At 44.9% G+C, this 13451-nt stretch overlaps 2 protein-coding genes and 1 long non-coding RNA gene across 4 annotated transcripts; 1 reads left to right on the forward strand and 2 right to left on the reverse strand.

Moving 5' to 3' along the window:
• LOC110435122 lies at positions 3513-4634 on the forward strand. 2 transcript variants are annotated; one of them, XM_021460498.1, is made up of 4 exons: positions 3513-3596; positions 3724-3756; positions 3878-4070; positions 4156-4634. In XM_021460498.1, exons 2-4 carry the CDS (start codon positions 3725-3727, stop codon positions 4450-4452), a joined length of 522 nt encoding a protein of 173 aa, XP_021316173.1. In that variant the 5' UTR covers positions 3513-3596; position 3724; the 3' UTR covers positions 4453-4634. The 2 variants fall into 2 exon arrangements, with proteins under 2 accessions (XP_021316173.1, XP_021316174.1); XM_021460499.1 differs by lacking the exon at positions 3513-3596 and having other exon boundaries at positions 3638-3756; positions 4186-4634.
• LOC110434376 lies at positions 6213-6847 on the reverse strand. The gene is made up of 3 exons (XR_002451810.1): positions 6769-6847; positions 6545-6674; positions 6213-6446 (listed from the first exon to the last, which is right to left on the reverse strand). It is a non-coding gene; the product is annotated as an uncharacterized LOC110434376 (long non-coding RNA).
• Positions 7161-9279, reverse strand: LOC110434838 (serine/threonine-protein phosphatase 7 long form homolog). Its single transcript, XM_021459585.1, has 6 exons — positions 8806-9279; positions 8569-8641; positions 8322-8488; positions 7843-8228; positions 7455-7759; positions 7161-7373 (listed from the first exon to the last, which is right to left on the reverse strand). The coding sequence occupies exons 2-6, from the start codon at positions 8638-8640 to the stop codon at positions 7161-7163; spliced, it is 1143 nt and encodes a 380-aa protein (XP_021315260.1). The 5' UTR covers position 8641; positions 8806-9279.

Raw genomic sequence — 13451 nt, forward strand, 5'->3', positions numbered from 1 at the left:
GTTTGATGGAAGCTTCTCAAGTGGTTTCATTTTTTATTTATCTTTTGATCTTGAGTTGATAGGAAAGCCGTACTATTAAGAGGGATGCATCATGATCATAGATTAATACTCTCTAGTGCTCAAGTCAACCCATGTGAGGTCTTAGAGAGACTAACCTGAGAGCTGAACTCTTTGTGCACAGGCCGTGCATACCGGACGCGTCCGGTATGAGTACTGTTGCGCATACTGACTTTTTGAGTTGCGATGACCAGGGAGTTGTTCTGGCGCGTGTCAGCACTTCCGGTGCTCGTCAGTAGTGCTGACACATCGGAAGTTCCGACATACGTCGGGAGTTCCGACGTAGGCTTCTCCATGGTAGGGAATAACAAGCCCTTAGGGGTAAGCCTTTTGGCCTCAACCATATCGGACGTGTCCGGTATGATACCGGACGCGTCCGGTATGGCCAACGGCTAGTTAACGGCTAGTTTTCAAAACTGTCTTTATATACCCCTCAGCCCTCTTCTTTTGGGGCTGCTGATTCTACTGGTTTTGTGACACATTGCTGAGCTTTGCTAACTCTCCCCAACCCTCTCTCTGTGAGTGTTTGATCTACATTGACAAATCCAACTTGTAGGTTGAAAGATCTTCGGATTTGAGAGCAAGCCACCACTTGAGCACTTGAGCATATTGTCTATTTCGTGATTTGCATTTGTTACTCTTGGACTCTTCGGTCCTAGACGGTTAGGCGTCGCCGGAGAGCACCCATATTTGTGGTTGCCTCGGATTGTTTGTGCAGGTCGGATTTCACCTCCGCAAGGGAAGAAATCACCTAGTGGAAGGAGGAGTTGGAGTTGGAAGAGACTCCGGCTAGAGTTACCTTTGCGGTATCCTCTAGGGAGGACCTTTGAGCTAGAGTGACCTTAGTGGTATCCTCTAGGTCATCGAGTGCCTTACCCGTAGCCTCCTCAACGGAGATTAGGTCTCTACGGAGACGGAACTTCGGTAAAACAAATTTTGTGTCTCCCTTTACATTACATTTGAAATTTGTGTCTTATCCTTTGTGTGAGCTACTCTGCAGGGTTCTAGTATCATATATACTGTGATTGAGGTTCTTGCAGGTAGAGGAAGAAGTTTCACAGCACAAGGATTGAATATCCTCTGCTCGTGAATTCCGGACGCGTCCGAGATTAAGCCGGACGTGTCCGAGTTGTGCCAGCACAGCAGAATATATTTAATTTGTATTATCTGTGTTGGATACCTTTTTGCAGGGTATTGTATATCTATACTTCATCATATAAGCTGTGTGTAGGTTTTAGAGAAGCTGGTGAACGGAAACAACTAGGTGCTGTGTGCTCGTGTATCTCGGACGTGTCCGAGTTGATACCGGACGCGTTCGGTATTTGCGAGTTGTCAAGAATATTTCTTTATGCGATCTAATCTCTGTGGTGCAGGTGTTAAACTTATTTAATACTGTTTACAACTATTTCTCTGATTTTCTTTGTGTGGAGTTTTTCATTTGCGTGGAAAACTCCAGTTCTAATCGTTTCCGCATTTTAAGTTGTAAATTTTCAGAAACGCCTATTCACTCCCCTCTAGGCGCATCCTTGGTCCTTTCAATGTCACAAGGTGATACCAAGGTAAATAATGCTAATGTGGTTGATCATCCCCCAGCGCGTTCTGCGCCTCCACCAGCTTGTCCAGCGCGTCGTCAAGCTTCTTGCCGTCCACCATTGTCCTCACCTGCTTGATCATCGTCGCCGTCTGTAGCCGGGTCTCCTTCTTCACCACGTCCACCGGTGGGTCATCCGCTGGGAACGCACTGCCGCTCCGCCGCACGGTGACCGTCGAACAGCTTCCCCGCCGTCTTGTACGCGTAGGTCACCTCCAGGATGTTGACGCCGCGCTCGGTGTCGATGGCCGGGAGGAGGAGGTCCACGATCAGCTTCCGCGCCTCCTTGCTGTAGAGGTCGCCGAAGGCGACAGTGACCGACTCGGCGTCCTGTGTCTGCCGGTAGTTTCCGACGGCCACCGTGGACTCGTCCTCGACGGGTGTCACCGTAACGGTGAGGTCCTGCACCAACACGGTGAGAAGGCCGACGAGGCACTGGGAGAAGGCCATGGTCAGCTTGTCGACGTCGTTGACGACGAAGAAAGTCCCTCCCATGCTATTCCGACGACGGCGTTGAGCACCGTGGGGTCGTAGTCGGTGCCGAACCCGAAGGTGTACACCGGCGCGTTGCCGATCTTGACGTCGGCGGCGTTCCCGCCATGGTTCTGCTGCCCGTCGGACATGAGCATGACGCCAACGACGCGGCCGGAGCTGAGGTTCCGGTCGGCGAGGACGGATCGAGATTGTATTTTGTTTCCTTACCTGTGACCAAAATTTTTGCTACGTACAAGGATCTGCCAACGCAGGATTGGAAAGTGCCCGAAATTTTTGTTGTTACGTTAATGAAAATTTTATATTAGGAATTCTTTATTGTTTCTTATTTCATTTCGCACCCTTCCATATCTCTGATTATATATTATTCTCTATCGTAAATTTGCAACAGGAATCCTTTCCTGTTTTTTATTTTAATTTTCACCCTTCTACTTCTTAGAGGTATCGCAGGTACGTAGGATTGAAAATTTTATATCAGGAATCTTTTATTTTTCCTTATTTCATTTCGCACCCTTCCGCATCCCTGATTATATATTATTTTCTAACGTAAATTTGCAACAGGAATCCTTTTCTGTTTTTTATTTCAATTTTCATCCTTCCATCTCTTCGAGGTATCGACCCACTTGTTCTTTTTAGTTGTGGAGGGCTAAGGCCTTGTTTAGTTCGCAAAAATTTTCAAGATTTCCCGTCACATCGAATCTTTGGTCGTATGCATGGAGCATTAAACAAAGATAAAAATAAAAACTAATTACACAGTTTATCTGAAATTTGTGAGATGAATCTTTTGAACCTAGTTACTCCGTAATTGGACAATGTTTATCAAATAAAAACGAAAGTGCTACAGTAGCCAAAAAGCCAAAATTTTGCGAACTAAACAAGGCCTAAGATGGGGAGGAAGTTACGTTCTGACTTCTAAAGGAAAGTTACTGAATCTCGGTCTTGGTGTTGTGTCCGACTGGGGCCCAACGCCCCAACCCAGGGCAGGAGCGGCACGGCGTGAGAAGCGGATTAGCCGAAACCTGGAGTGGAGCGGTGGTGCCGTGGCGTCTCCGTCTCCCGAGCGCTCCCGTCTCCCTCCTCTCCGTCCCAATTTTTGTCCTTTTTTTGAAAAAAGTTCACTATTGGACCCTTGGAAAACTTAAATGCAGAAATGGACCCAGGGGGTCGGCGCCATGCATCATGGCGCCGAGGTTTCACGTCTCGGCGCCATGGATCACGGCGCCGAGGTACCTGGCTGCCTTCTGACGTGGATCTGACGTGGCAGGGAGCTCGGCGCCACAGATCACGGCGCCGAGCTCCCTGCTACAAATTGGCCGACGCCCTTCGCTACCTGTGGACGCAGTTCATATTTTCATCTCCCCTCTCGGCTTTTTCTCTCCAAAAACCGAGCACGAATTTGGATTCAATATTTGGACCATCAAAAGTTTGATTTGTTCCATAGATCTTGAAGAGCCAGGTATACTCTTTCAAATATTAGTTTTTGACTCATTCATATGACCTATATTACACGTATGTTGTAGACTTAGATAAACCATTTATAGTTTTTTGAATGGATGATTAATATTTTTCTTATGCAATCGTAGAATGCCACGTCGTGGAAAAAGTAGCAAACCAAGGTAACCTTTCGACATGTTTCGATAAATTTCATTCGTTATTATTTATCATTTGGTAAATTGTAGTTTTCGGTTCAATCGTTATTTGCTATGATTTCTTAGAATTGAATTCTTTGAACTGTAGCTATGGCCGGACGACCGGGAGTCCGTACATCCACAAGCCGCTTCCTAGCGGTGTTCCAGTACCTATGTGCTTTTGTGGTGATCCTTGCAAGGTAGAAATTTCGGAAGACGAGGAAACCTATCGGCAGAGGTATTGGTTGTGTTCGAATTTTGCCTGGGAGCCTACGCCAAAACAACGCCGCAGTAACTTTATTGTAAGTTATTTTTTCTATTGTGCACTTATTAATTTGTGTCCTATGCAGCATGATTTAATTTTTTGAACAAATATATTTGTTGCAGACCCCTCCACCATTGTGTGATTTTGAGCAGTGGATCGACACTGAGATTAAGGAGTCCGACAAGCGGCTTCTACAAGGCCTAAAGGAGTGGGATGCAGAGCGTGCAGAGATATTAGAGAAGAGACGTAGAGAGGAGGCTCAAAAGCGGGAGCACAAGGAAGAGGAGAAAAGAAGACGTGTTGCTGCGGCTCGGGAGGAGAGGGAAAAGAAGCTTGAGCGTGTGCGCCGAGCGAAGGCAGCGATGGATGAGAATCCAGATGCCCAGAGGAAGGGAAAGTGGCCTCGTTGCACTCAGTAGTTACATTACCTTCTTGTTCTTTGTTTGGTTCATGGATAATATTGTCTTGTGTTGGACTTTTCAATTTGTTGTTATGTAATGCACTTTAACAATTTTAATTTGGTTTCATTATTAGTAGACAATATTTTTATTTGAGTATTGCATAGGCAATGAAATGAGGATAATTAGTTGAAATAGAAGTTAACGAACTAGTATATTGCATAACTAGTAGCACACATCACATTGAATGGCATGTCAAAACATGCACCAAACAAGGGTGCAGAGGTCTGAGACTAAACCTAACATGCCTTAGGTAATTCAAGCAATTAACAAGCACAGGAAATGGCATGTGAGAACATATACCACACAAAGGTACATAGTTCTTTCGACTAACCCTAACATGCCTTAGGTGATTAAACCAAACAACAAACATATGGATGTGGCCTGTGAATTAGTTCAGTTCTACCTAGTAGTGTGGCCACATAGCAAACTGTGTTGCCCCTTCTCCATAGTATCCTCCCGTTGTTGGTGGTGGTGGTGGGGGTGGTGGTGAAGGAGGGCCCTTGTTCTTGTGATTAGGGCATGTGCAGTATGGATCATTGCATATTGTGTTTTGGGAGCCAGTACCATTGCTGTTGTCGCCCTCTTCGTCGTCATTGTAACCACAGCTAACTTCCGTTTCTAAATCAAAGATACGGTCCTGCAGGTAGTAGATGTACTCTGCATGGGGATGAATAGGTCTAGGATCGACCCATCTGGTGAAGCCACAGTTCTCTTTTGACAAGGATGACTGCAATAAGTATGTAGCTTTAGCACAAGAGAGTATCTTATTGAAGGTTGAATTAGTAATATGACTTACCCATGCTCGTGGACATTTGAAGAAACGACGCCCTCCATCTATCCCCTCTGTGTACATCTGCACCAAACAATCCTCACCATGCATACATTTTGGTCACTCTTCTTTTCGGTCATCATATGCCCTCAGTGGTGCCTCTTTAGTAAAATCATGTTTGCTCTCAAGGGGGAACCTATCATAAATTGCTTCCTCAAAGTCTTTAGGACCAAGAGGACCCTCCCAAAGAAAGGGATTACCCTTCATCGCCGCCTTTCCCTTTCCCTTCCCTCTAGACGACCCTCCAGACATTTTTACTTGAACTGAACAATCTCAAGTGAGTAGCAACGCTCTCACCACTGCGTATATATATAGGAACCCAATAGTTGGTAGCCGTTGTAGTATATAATAAATGCACCTGAAAAGCCTAGATTCGATTAATGAAAAGCCTAGTTGAAAACTGAAAAGTCTATTTGGATTGTCATTTGAAAAGCCTAGATTCGATTACTGAAAAGGCTAGTTGAAAACTGAAAAGTCTATTTAGATTCGTTCACTGTTTCGGATGTGATGATTCAATGAAAAGCCATATTGGTTCACTGTTTCTGAAAAGCCTACACTGCCAAAACCAATAGGAATGGACCACAGAATATGTGCACTACATTGAATAATTCATGGAAAAAATTTGCAAGAGTTTCCCCTGTTTTTGGTACATCCACAGTTATAAATAGACATCACAGTACAATAGGAACATTGATTCATCCAAATATCACAACACTAGCACGTATGCCATCAGGAATGATAGTTCAGATAGTCCACAGAGACCATACAGTCTCATATAGTACAAATAGTCCACAAAGTTCACAGTGTCGATACATGCAAAATAACAGAAGTTATGCCATAAATTGTAAGTTGCTACCATGGTGTTAGCACAGAAGTCATCCTCACTGCCTCCTAGTCTTACCCTTACCCTTGTGGCCAAGAGCATCGGTGCCTGGAGTGTACCTAGAAGGCGAACGACGTCGCCTTCTTGCAACCTGCGTAGGCTGAGTAGAAGGAGCATCAGGAAGCTGAGATAACCCAAGCTCGTCATAGTCACGCTCCTCGGCCACCCCCTCTTCGTCCTCATCATCATCGCTTTGAAAAGTGTCCATAGTTGGCCGAGACGAGCTCTGTCCTCCAGATCCTATAAACATTGTTCAAATTATGTGTGCACTTAATTCATTATCTCATACCATGAAAATTGCTCAGTTCAAATAAACAACAAATTTAATAAAATTATACCTCCCAAAGAAGATGTACCATGCACAACAGGTGTGTTGCATTGTCGTTCCTGTGGCACATGCACATTCATCGCAGCACTAGTACCGCAACCGCACCGAGCTGCAGCACGCCTAAGCCTACGTGCTAGTCTCTATTATGCAAAGATTAAAATTCATATTGTTAGATATATGATAAATGAGGGTCGTAATACTTGTTCTTAGATAAATTCGATGTCAAGTACTTACTCCAAGAAAGTTGTTTAGTGTGTGCTCGTCCACACCTGTTCTTGGAAACCGTTCGATGTCAAGTACAGATTGCTTTATTACGTTGCCCTATAAGATAAGACACGTATTAGTTTATATAAGTGCAATTTATAAAGTGGAAAGGACAACAATCGTACAATTGTATAGTGGAAAGGACATGTACCACTCGGTCCAAGACAGGTGCTGCCTCGATAAGTGTCCCTTGTCGTGCTGCTAGGTCATAGGAAGTGTCCTCATCCTCAGATGATTCAAGGTACGCATAATCTGCTTGGGTCCACTGAATTTAAGGTATTGAACTTTGAATAAATATTGAACTTTGAATAAATTGCAGTCAACATATCTATCAAATGCATGGAATAAATTACCAAAATAACTTACTTGTGCAGCTCCACGGAAGTATCAAATGGAGGGACAGGCCATTGCTGGCACAAGCCAAATTGGCGGGCTACTCGATTTGGAAGGTGCCACTCAACAGCATAGAAGCAAATCAGAGGGCAGATCATCAAGTACAAGTCTTCATCCTCGCTACACATGCTGCTTACTCCAAGATGTAGCGCATCATTCGCCGTGTACGGCTCCCAATTAACCTGCAAACATAAGACATGTATATGGCAAGTTAGATAAACTATCGAGCATACAATAAACAAGAACTACTGCATTTTACTCACCATGGAGGGCCTAAGCGTGTCGAGCTCATTGGCATACTGTACGTACGCACGTGAAGTCCTGCTGAAGGCGACTTTCGCCTGGTCCCAAAGATGGGCAAACGTCGGACGGTGACGAGGGTTGCCCACTGCAAACCATTCCCGAGGAGCGTCAACTATGGGCCGTCCAACTGGAAGACGAGCCCACATCCAAAGCTGCAGTAGGTAAACACAACCACCAACGGAAGAACTACTTGCGGTCCGACGACACGCCTCACAAAGGCTACGGTATAGGTAAGCCAGCACTCCCGAAGCCCAGCTGTAAGTACCTGAAACCGTTGCAATCAATTTAATCAATGCATACGTGAACATAAGAAACCAAATTAATAATAACTGTGTAAGGGAAAAGTACCTGTGGTGTCCCAGTCAGTGAGGCACGGGAGGTACATCCACGATGCAGTGTCCCCTGTCGCGTCAGGGAAAAGAACACACCCAAATAGGTGCAAGATCCAAGCTCTACAGTAGTAGGCAACTGTCTCCTGGTCCGCATGTGCCGGACAATTACCAAAGCTCTGCCTAAGCCAAGCAATTGGTACCCCAGTGGTGCGCTGCGTCGGTGCCTCCGGAGGAAGTGGTCTTCCAAGGAAGGCCTCAACTCTGGCCCTCCAACCATCGGGCCTGCAGTGTCCGATAACTGGACGACCTCTAACACTCAAACCCAGGATCTTCTGAGTGTCCTGGAGTGTAACAGTCATCTCTCCACAAGGTAGGTGGAAACTATGAGTTTCTGGCCTCCACCTACAATTTAAAGAACATTGTTGTTAGGGTTTTCATAAAGATAGATAAAGTTTGTTCAAAAAAACATACGATTACTATAGATAAATGGTGCACCTGTCAACCAAAGCTGTGATCGCCGCGGGGTTAATTGGAGGCAACCCACGACGAACCTGATACGATATGACATCTAGGCCAGCCCTCTGCAGCAGAGGTGTGTACCTGTCGTCATACCGCATCTCCTCGAACTTGTCATGCGTTCGAGGTCGAAGCGGGGGTAGTTCCTGCAACCATACAATCAAGTTATTTAATTCATAAGTACACAAATTAATAATAAATGAAAAGCAAAGATCAAAGTAAGTACCGCCCCCTCGGCAGTGAGTCGTCCTCGGTGCTTCACCTCGTAGTATGGATCCAGGAGGTGGAACTGCTCCATCCTATAAACAAATTTGATCCATTAGTTAGTAATTAAGCAGAAAAAAATAATACATTACAATGTCATTATATTAAACAAAGGAGCACTAGAACATGTATGTCTGCCAAAAAGTAAGTTGCATATGAAAGTATTTAACAACTAAAGTACATAGAATATTAAGTGCACCTGACTTAGCGGCCAATGGCAAGTACGCGAGTTGTGTCCAAGTCTACCACATTTGCCACATTGATTTTGCTCGGGGTCAGTAACAAACGGGGTTGCTCTCCCTCGCCTCGTTCTACCTGAAATCTGGTCCATGACCATCTTATGCCTCGTACGCTTTCTGGTTCCACGTTTGTTCCAGCGAGCACCTGGATCTGCAATGTACCTTGGGCCAATGTATTCTGGCCACTGCCCCTCATCTAGGAAAGGCTCAAAACGGGGCGACCAAGTTAGCACAAGGCTATCAACACTCAACTCCCATGGTATCTTGGTCTCGTAGTCAAAGTTGCGATGCCTAGCTGCTGCAATATAGTGAGAACAAGGAGAGTGGTACTGTCTTGGTCTCCCACATCCACATGAAAAATCAGTCAGGACAACAATATAACTCCTTGATGGTCGGATCTCACCATCTGACGTTGTACCACCCCTTTCAGTGACCTGGTACTTGCCAGTGGCATGGTCAAAACACTCAATGTCATGTGTTCTAGCCCTTTCCTTTGCCTTGTCAAGGTGCTTCTTAGCTCTAGGTGCCCATTTCATATTATTACTCTGTAATTGCAATGCTTGAGCATGTCTATCGTTGAACCAGGCCACTAGTCTATAAAAGGTAAAAGATACAATGGCATTGACTGGCATGGCACGTATACCCTTGAGCACACTGTTAAATGACTCTGCCATGTTGCTAGTCTGAAACTCGTACCTCCATCCACCATTATCATGGGCTCTTGTCCATTTCTCAGGTTCCCTCATCAAACCTAGCAGCCACTGCCTACCTTCTGCATTTGTTGCGGTTTTTAACTGCTCCAACTTCTCCTCAAAAAACGGCACCTCAAGCATTCGAGCAACCTCCTCGAATAGAGGAAAGTTGTCCTTCGTACCATCTTTCCGAAGTAAATTCTCTGCAAGGTGTCTAGTACACCAACGATGGTGCAAAGGTGCATAACCAGGAATCTGCTCCTGTACGGCACTGAGTATGCCCTGGTGCCTATCAGATATGACACCAACCTCCCTATGTGGGCCAATGACATGTATACGAACAAGGCGCATGAACCAACCCCAGCTGTCTTTGTTCTCTCTCTCCACCAAAGCAAAAGCCAAAGGAACCAATGCGTTGTCAGCGTCACAGGAAATGGCTACCAAAAGAGTGCCCATGTACTTGCCAAGCAGAAAAGTACCATCAATTGATAACACTGGACGGCAGTGCCTAAAGGCCTGGACACACTGTGGAAAACACCAGAATGCACGAAAGAATATCTGCCTCCCATTCCTCCATTCATTAGGCTTCGGAATGTACTCGTAATGCATGCCTGGATTAGCTGCTTTCATTGCATTGAACATTGCTGGCAGCTGCTCGTACCCCTCCTCCCAGTCCCCATATATCATCTTCCAGGCCCTTTGCTTTGCCCTCCATGCTTTGCCATACTTTATGTCATATTTAAATATCTTCTGAGCCATGTCCATAATTGTTCTGACCTTCAAGTTGGGCTGACCCTTTAAAGTTGTGCATAACGTACTAGCAATAAGTGTAGAGGTCAACTGTCGATGCTTCTGTTGAAGGTCAGTCTGGGCACAAGTGTGTGGACCTACAATTTTTGTGATCTTAAACTTCCCGGTGGCCTTCTGTTTACGAGCACAGACCCTCCAGTTGCAATCTGACATCTCACACACAACCGTGTAGCGGCGCTCAACATGGGAGTGCATCACCTTGAAGGGTCTTTTACGTATTACAGAATATTGTTGCAACCACCTTCTTAAGCTGGGCAAATCATTAAAGATCATGCCCTTCTGAATTTGCACACTCTCACCAGGCTCAGGAGCCTCCAGCAGCTCATCATCTCTTCCCTCTGCATAAGCATTTTGAGAATGACTGAGGTCACTAAACTCGTGAACTAGTGGATCACGATCAGGACAAAAACGTCTGATAAGCTCCATTTCTTGTTCACTTAAAGGTGCAACTGGCCGTCATCATCGGAATCAACAGCTCTAGCTGTGCCATAGGGCTCCTCATCATCCTCAATATTAACATCCAAACTATTAGATGCTATAAAAGCTGCGTCAACATTAAATGTTGGAGGCACAGGATGACAACAATCATTACTTGGATTGTCACCTACAACAAAACCACAAATATGCATACAATTGAGACAACTAAATCGAACGAAGGAATGCTAACAAAATGAATAATGCAACTACGCCACTTACATGGAATTGTCTGGGTCATAGGGGTATGTACGCAGCCAACCTCATTGGGACCGGATTGAGCATCAGGAACGGCAACCACATCTTCCACACCCACGTTCTGAATGGGTATCAGAGAAGCTGAGGGTGCCGGATTGTCCACTAGAGGGCCAATGGGTGGTTGCCAATTAAGAGGAGAATCCACTAGAGGGCCTGGCTCCTTGGACAAGTTGCGCACAACCAAATCCAAACATTTAAACTCACTCTTCATGACAGTTTTGACATATTTGTCCCATTGAACCTCGGATACAATTGGGACCAACCGCCTAAAAATTGTTCCTGACCCGCCATGGTGAATGACCCCCTCAACTAAGATTTCTTCTTCATTCGAATTACATTTAAGCTCATCACGAGCACTACCCATCAATTCAGAAAACAAGGGCCGCTCATCAAACATCAAAGGGACCGTTTCCATTCCAACAAAATCAACATTGCCAAACTGATCTTTCTCCACACTTCCTCCATGATATAAGGTTACTAAATTGTCCATCTAATTGATACACAAAACAACCATGTTACTAGGCATATAACTAATACAACTACAACTATAGTACACATACGAATTATTATGTATATGTGTATCTATTTTAATAATAATCTACCTACCCAACTATATAACTAAATTTGCTAACTACATAACTATGTTAATAAGAACATACGACATGAAAATACATAATATTATTACATATCCTAAGTATCTTTGGTAACTACGTTTATTACAAGTACTACCTATCTAACTTAATTGACACCAAAACTTTACTAACTAAAAAATTGCTAGATGAAATACCTAACTAAATTATAACACTAATAAAACTAATAACTAACTAAATTATTATTTAGTGATAACTAAATTATAAAACTAATAAAACTAATAACTAACTAAATTATTATTAACTGATAACTAAATTAAACATTACAAAACAACCTAAATAATAAAAAAATGCCAACTACAAACTGAAAATTAAAAAAAAATTTACCTCGGGTGGGCGCCGGCTGTCCGCCCGCCGGCGGCCGCACAGGACCACGGCACGAGCCGGCCACGCCGCGGTTGAGGAGGCGCCGCGGGCCACGCGGTGCGCGGGGCGGCGTGGCGAGCTGCGCGGGGTCTGCGGGGCGCGCAGCGCTGCGCGGGGCGGCCGGCCGGGGCACGCGCGGCGAGGCGCGCGGCGGAGGAGGAGCAGCGCGGGGCGCGCGGCGAGGCGAGTTGTGCGGGAGCAGGAGCAGAGCGCTGCGCGAGGAGAGAGGAAGCAGAGAGAAAGAGGTCGGCCGTTTTGGAAAGGACCTCGGCGCCGAGATCTGTGGCGCCGAGCTCGGCGCCGAGATCCGTGGCGCCGAGCTCGGCGCCGTGATCTCTGGCGCCGACTGGTTTTTTTTTTTTTTTTTTTGCCACACAAGCCGCCACGCAAAATCCACGCTGGCTTGGCCCAGGGAGCTCGGCGCCGTGATCCATGGCGCCGAGACGTGATACCTCGACGCCATGATGCATGGCGCCGAGCCCTGGGTCCATTTCTGCACTTAAGTTTTCCAGGGGTCTAATTGTGAACTTTTTTCAAAAAAAGGACCAAATTGTAAAAAATTGGGCCTCTCCGTCTCCCGCAGCCGTGCGCTCTCTCTCTCCTCGAGTTCCTTTTTGTTGGTGTATGAGTAATGAGTAATCTATATAATCCTTGTTCCGAGAGTTCGATGCGTTTTGATGATGATGAGTTAAAAAATCTAACCTTTTTTTTGTCTATTTATTTAGGATTAGGACTCAGGGATGTCGGCTTCAGGGCGGGCAATATTGTCAGGGCTTGCTTGTAGGACTCGGAGATTGCCGTCGGAGTTCTTTGTGAACTCGTTGGTTAGCTGCTTTTCCGTGGAAGATACATATTTAAGGGAATTTTTCCTGCTCCCGAAAAGTTTGGTTTGACTTTATAGACTGCCCTAAAACTACAGCCTTCCTCGCTCTTTATCTCGCAAAAAACGTAAGTAAAATCGTCACAATTTTGTATTATTATTATATGTGTAGGGATGAGTGTTGGGTTTTTGCTTGCATCTGTTCCCTGGTCACGACTGGTAAAAAGAAAGAAATCATTTTTTTCTTACCTATGTATATGAAGCTGATATATCTGCTACACTACACACTCCTAAATCTATTTCTATCATAAACGTTTGGAATTTAGTGTTTTCTAGTGAATCAGAATCACTTCCCCAAATCGATTGGCTAGCTGGTCAGATTCTGATTTTTGAAGGGTGACAAAAATCATTGCTCTACATGAAAAAATCATAAAAATAGATAATATTTTACAAAGATAGTTTAATTTTTAGGTTTAGAACAATTCAAAAGCGACCCATTTTAATTGGTTTCATTTGAAGTGGACCACTAGAAATAT

This window comes from Sorghum bicolor, chromosome 4, assembly GCF_000003195.3.
Source record: "Sorghum bicolor cultivar BTx623 chromosome 4, Sorghum_bicolor_NCBIv3, whole genome shotgun sequence".
NCBI classification, from domain to species: Eukaryota; Viridiplantae; Streptophyta; class Magnoliopsida; order Poales; family Poaceae; genus Sorghum; species Sorghum bicolor.

Excerpts from the sequence above, each read along its gene's own strand:
- LOC110434838 (XM_021459585.1), bottom strand. The coding sequence starts at position 8,640 with ATGGAGCAGTTCCACCTCCTGGATCCATACTACGAGGTGAAGCACCGA. Across the intron at positions 8,489-8,568 it reads GACTCACTGCCGAGGGGGCG|GAACTACCCCCGCTTCGACC; the intron begins GTACTTACTTTG and ends GTATGGTTGCAG. Across the intron at positions 7,374-7,454 it reads ACACGCTTAGGCCCTCCATG|GTTAATTGGGAGCCGTACAC; the intron begins GTGAGTAAAATG and ends TTATGTTTGCAG.
- LOC110435122 (XM_021460498.1), top strand. The coding sequence starts at position 3,725 with ATGCCACGTCGTGGAAAAAGTAGCAAACCAAG. Across the intron at positions 3,757-3,877 it reads GGAAAAAGTAGCAAACCAAG|CTATGGCCGGACGACCGGGA; the intron begins GTAACCTTTCGA and ends TTTGAACTGTAG. Across the intron at positions 4,071-4,155 it reads AACGCCGCAGTAACTTTATT|ACCCCTCCACCATTGTGTGA; the intron begins GTAAGTTATTTT and ends TATTTGTTGCAG.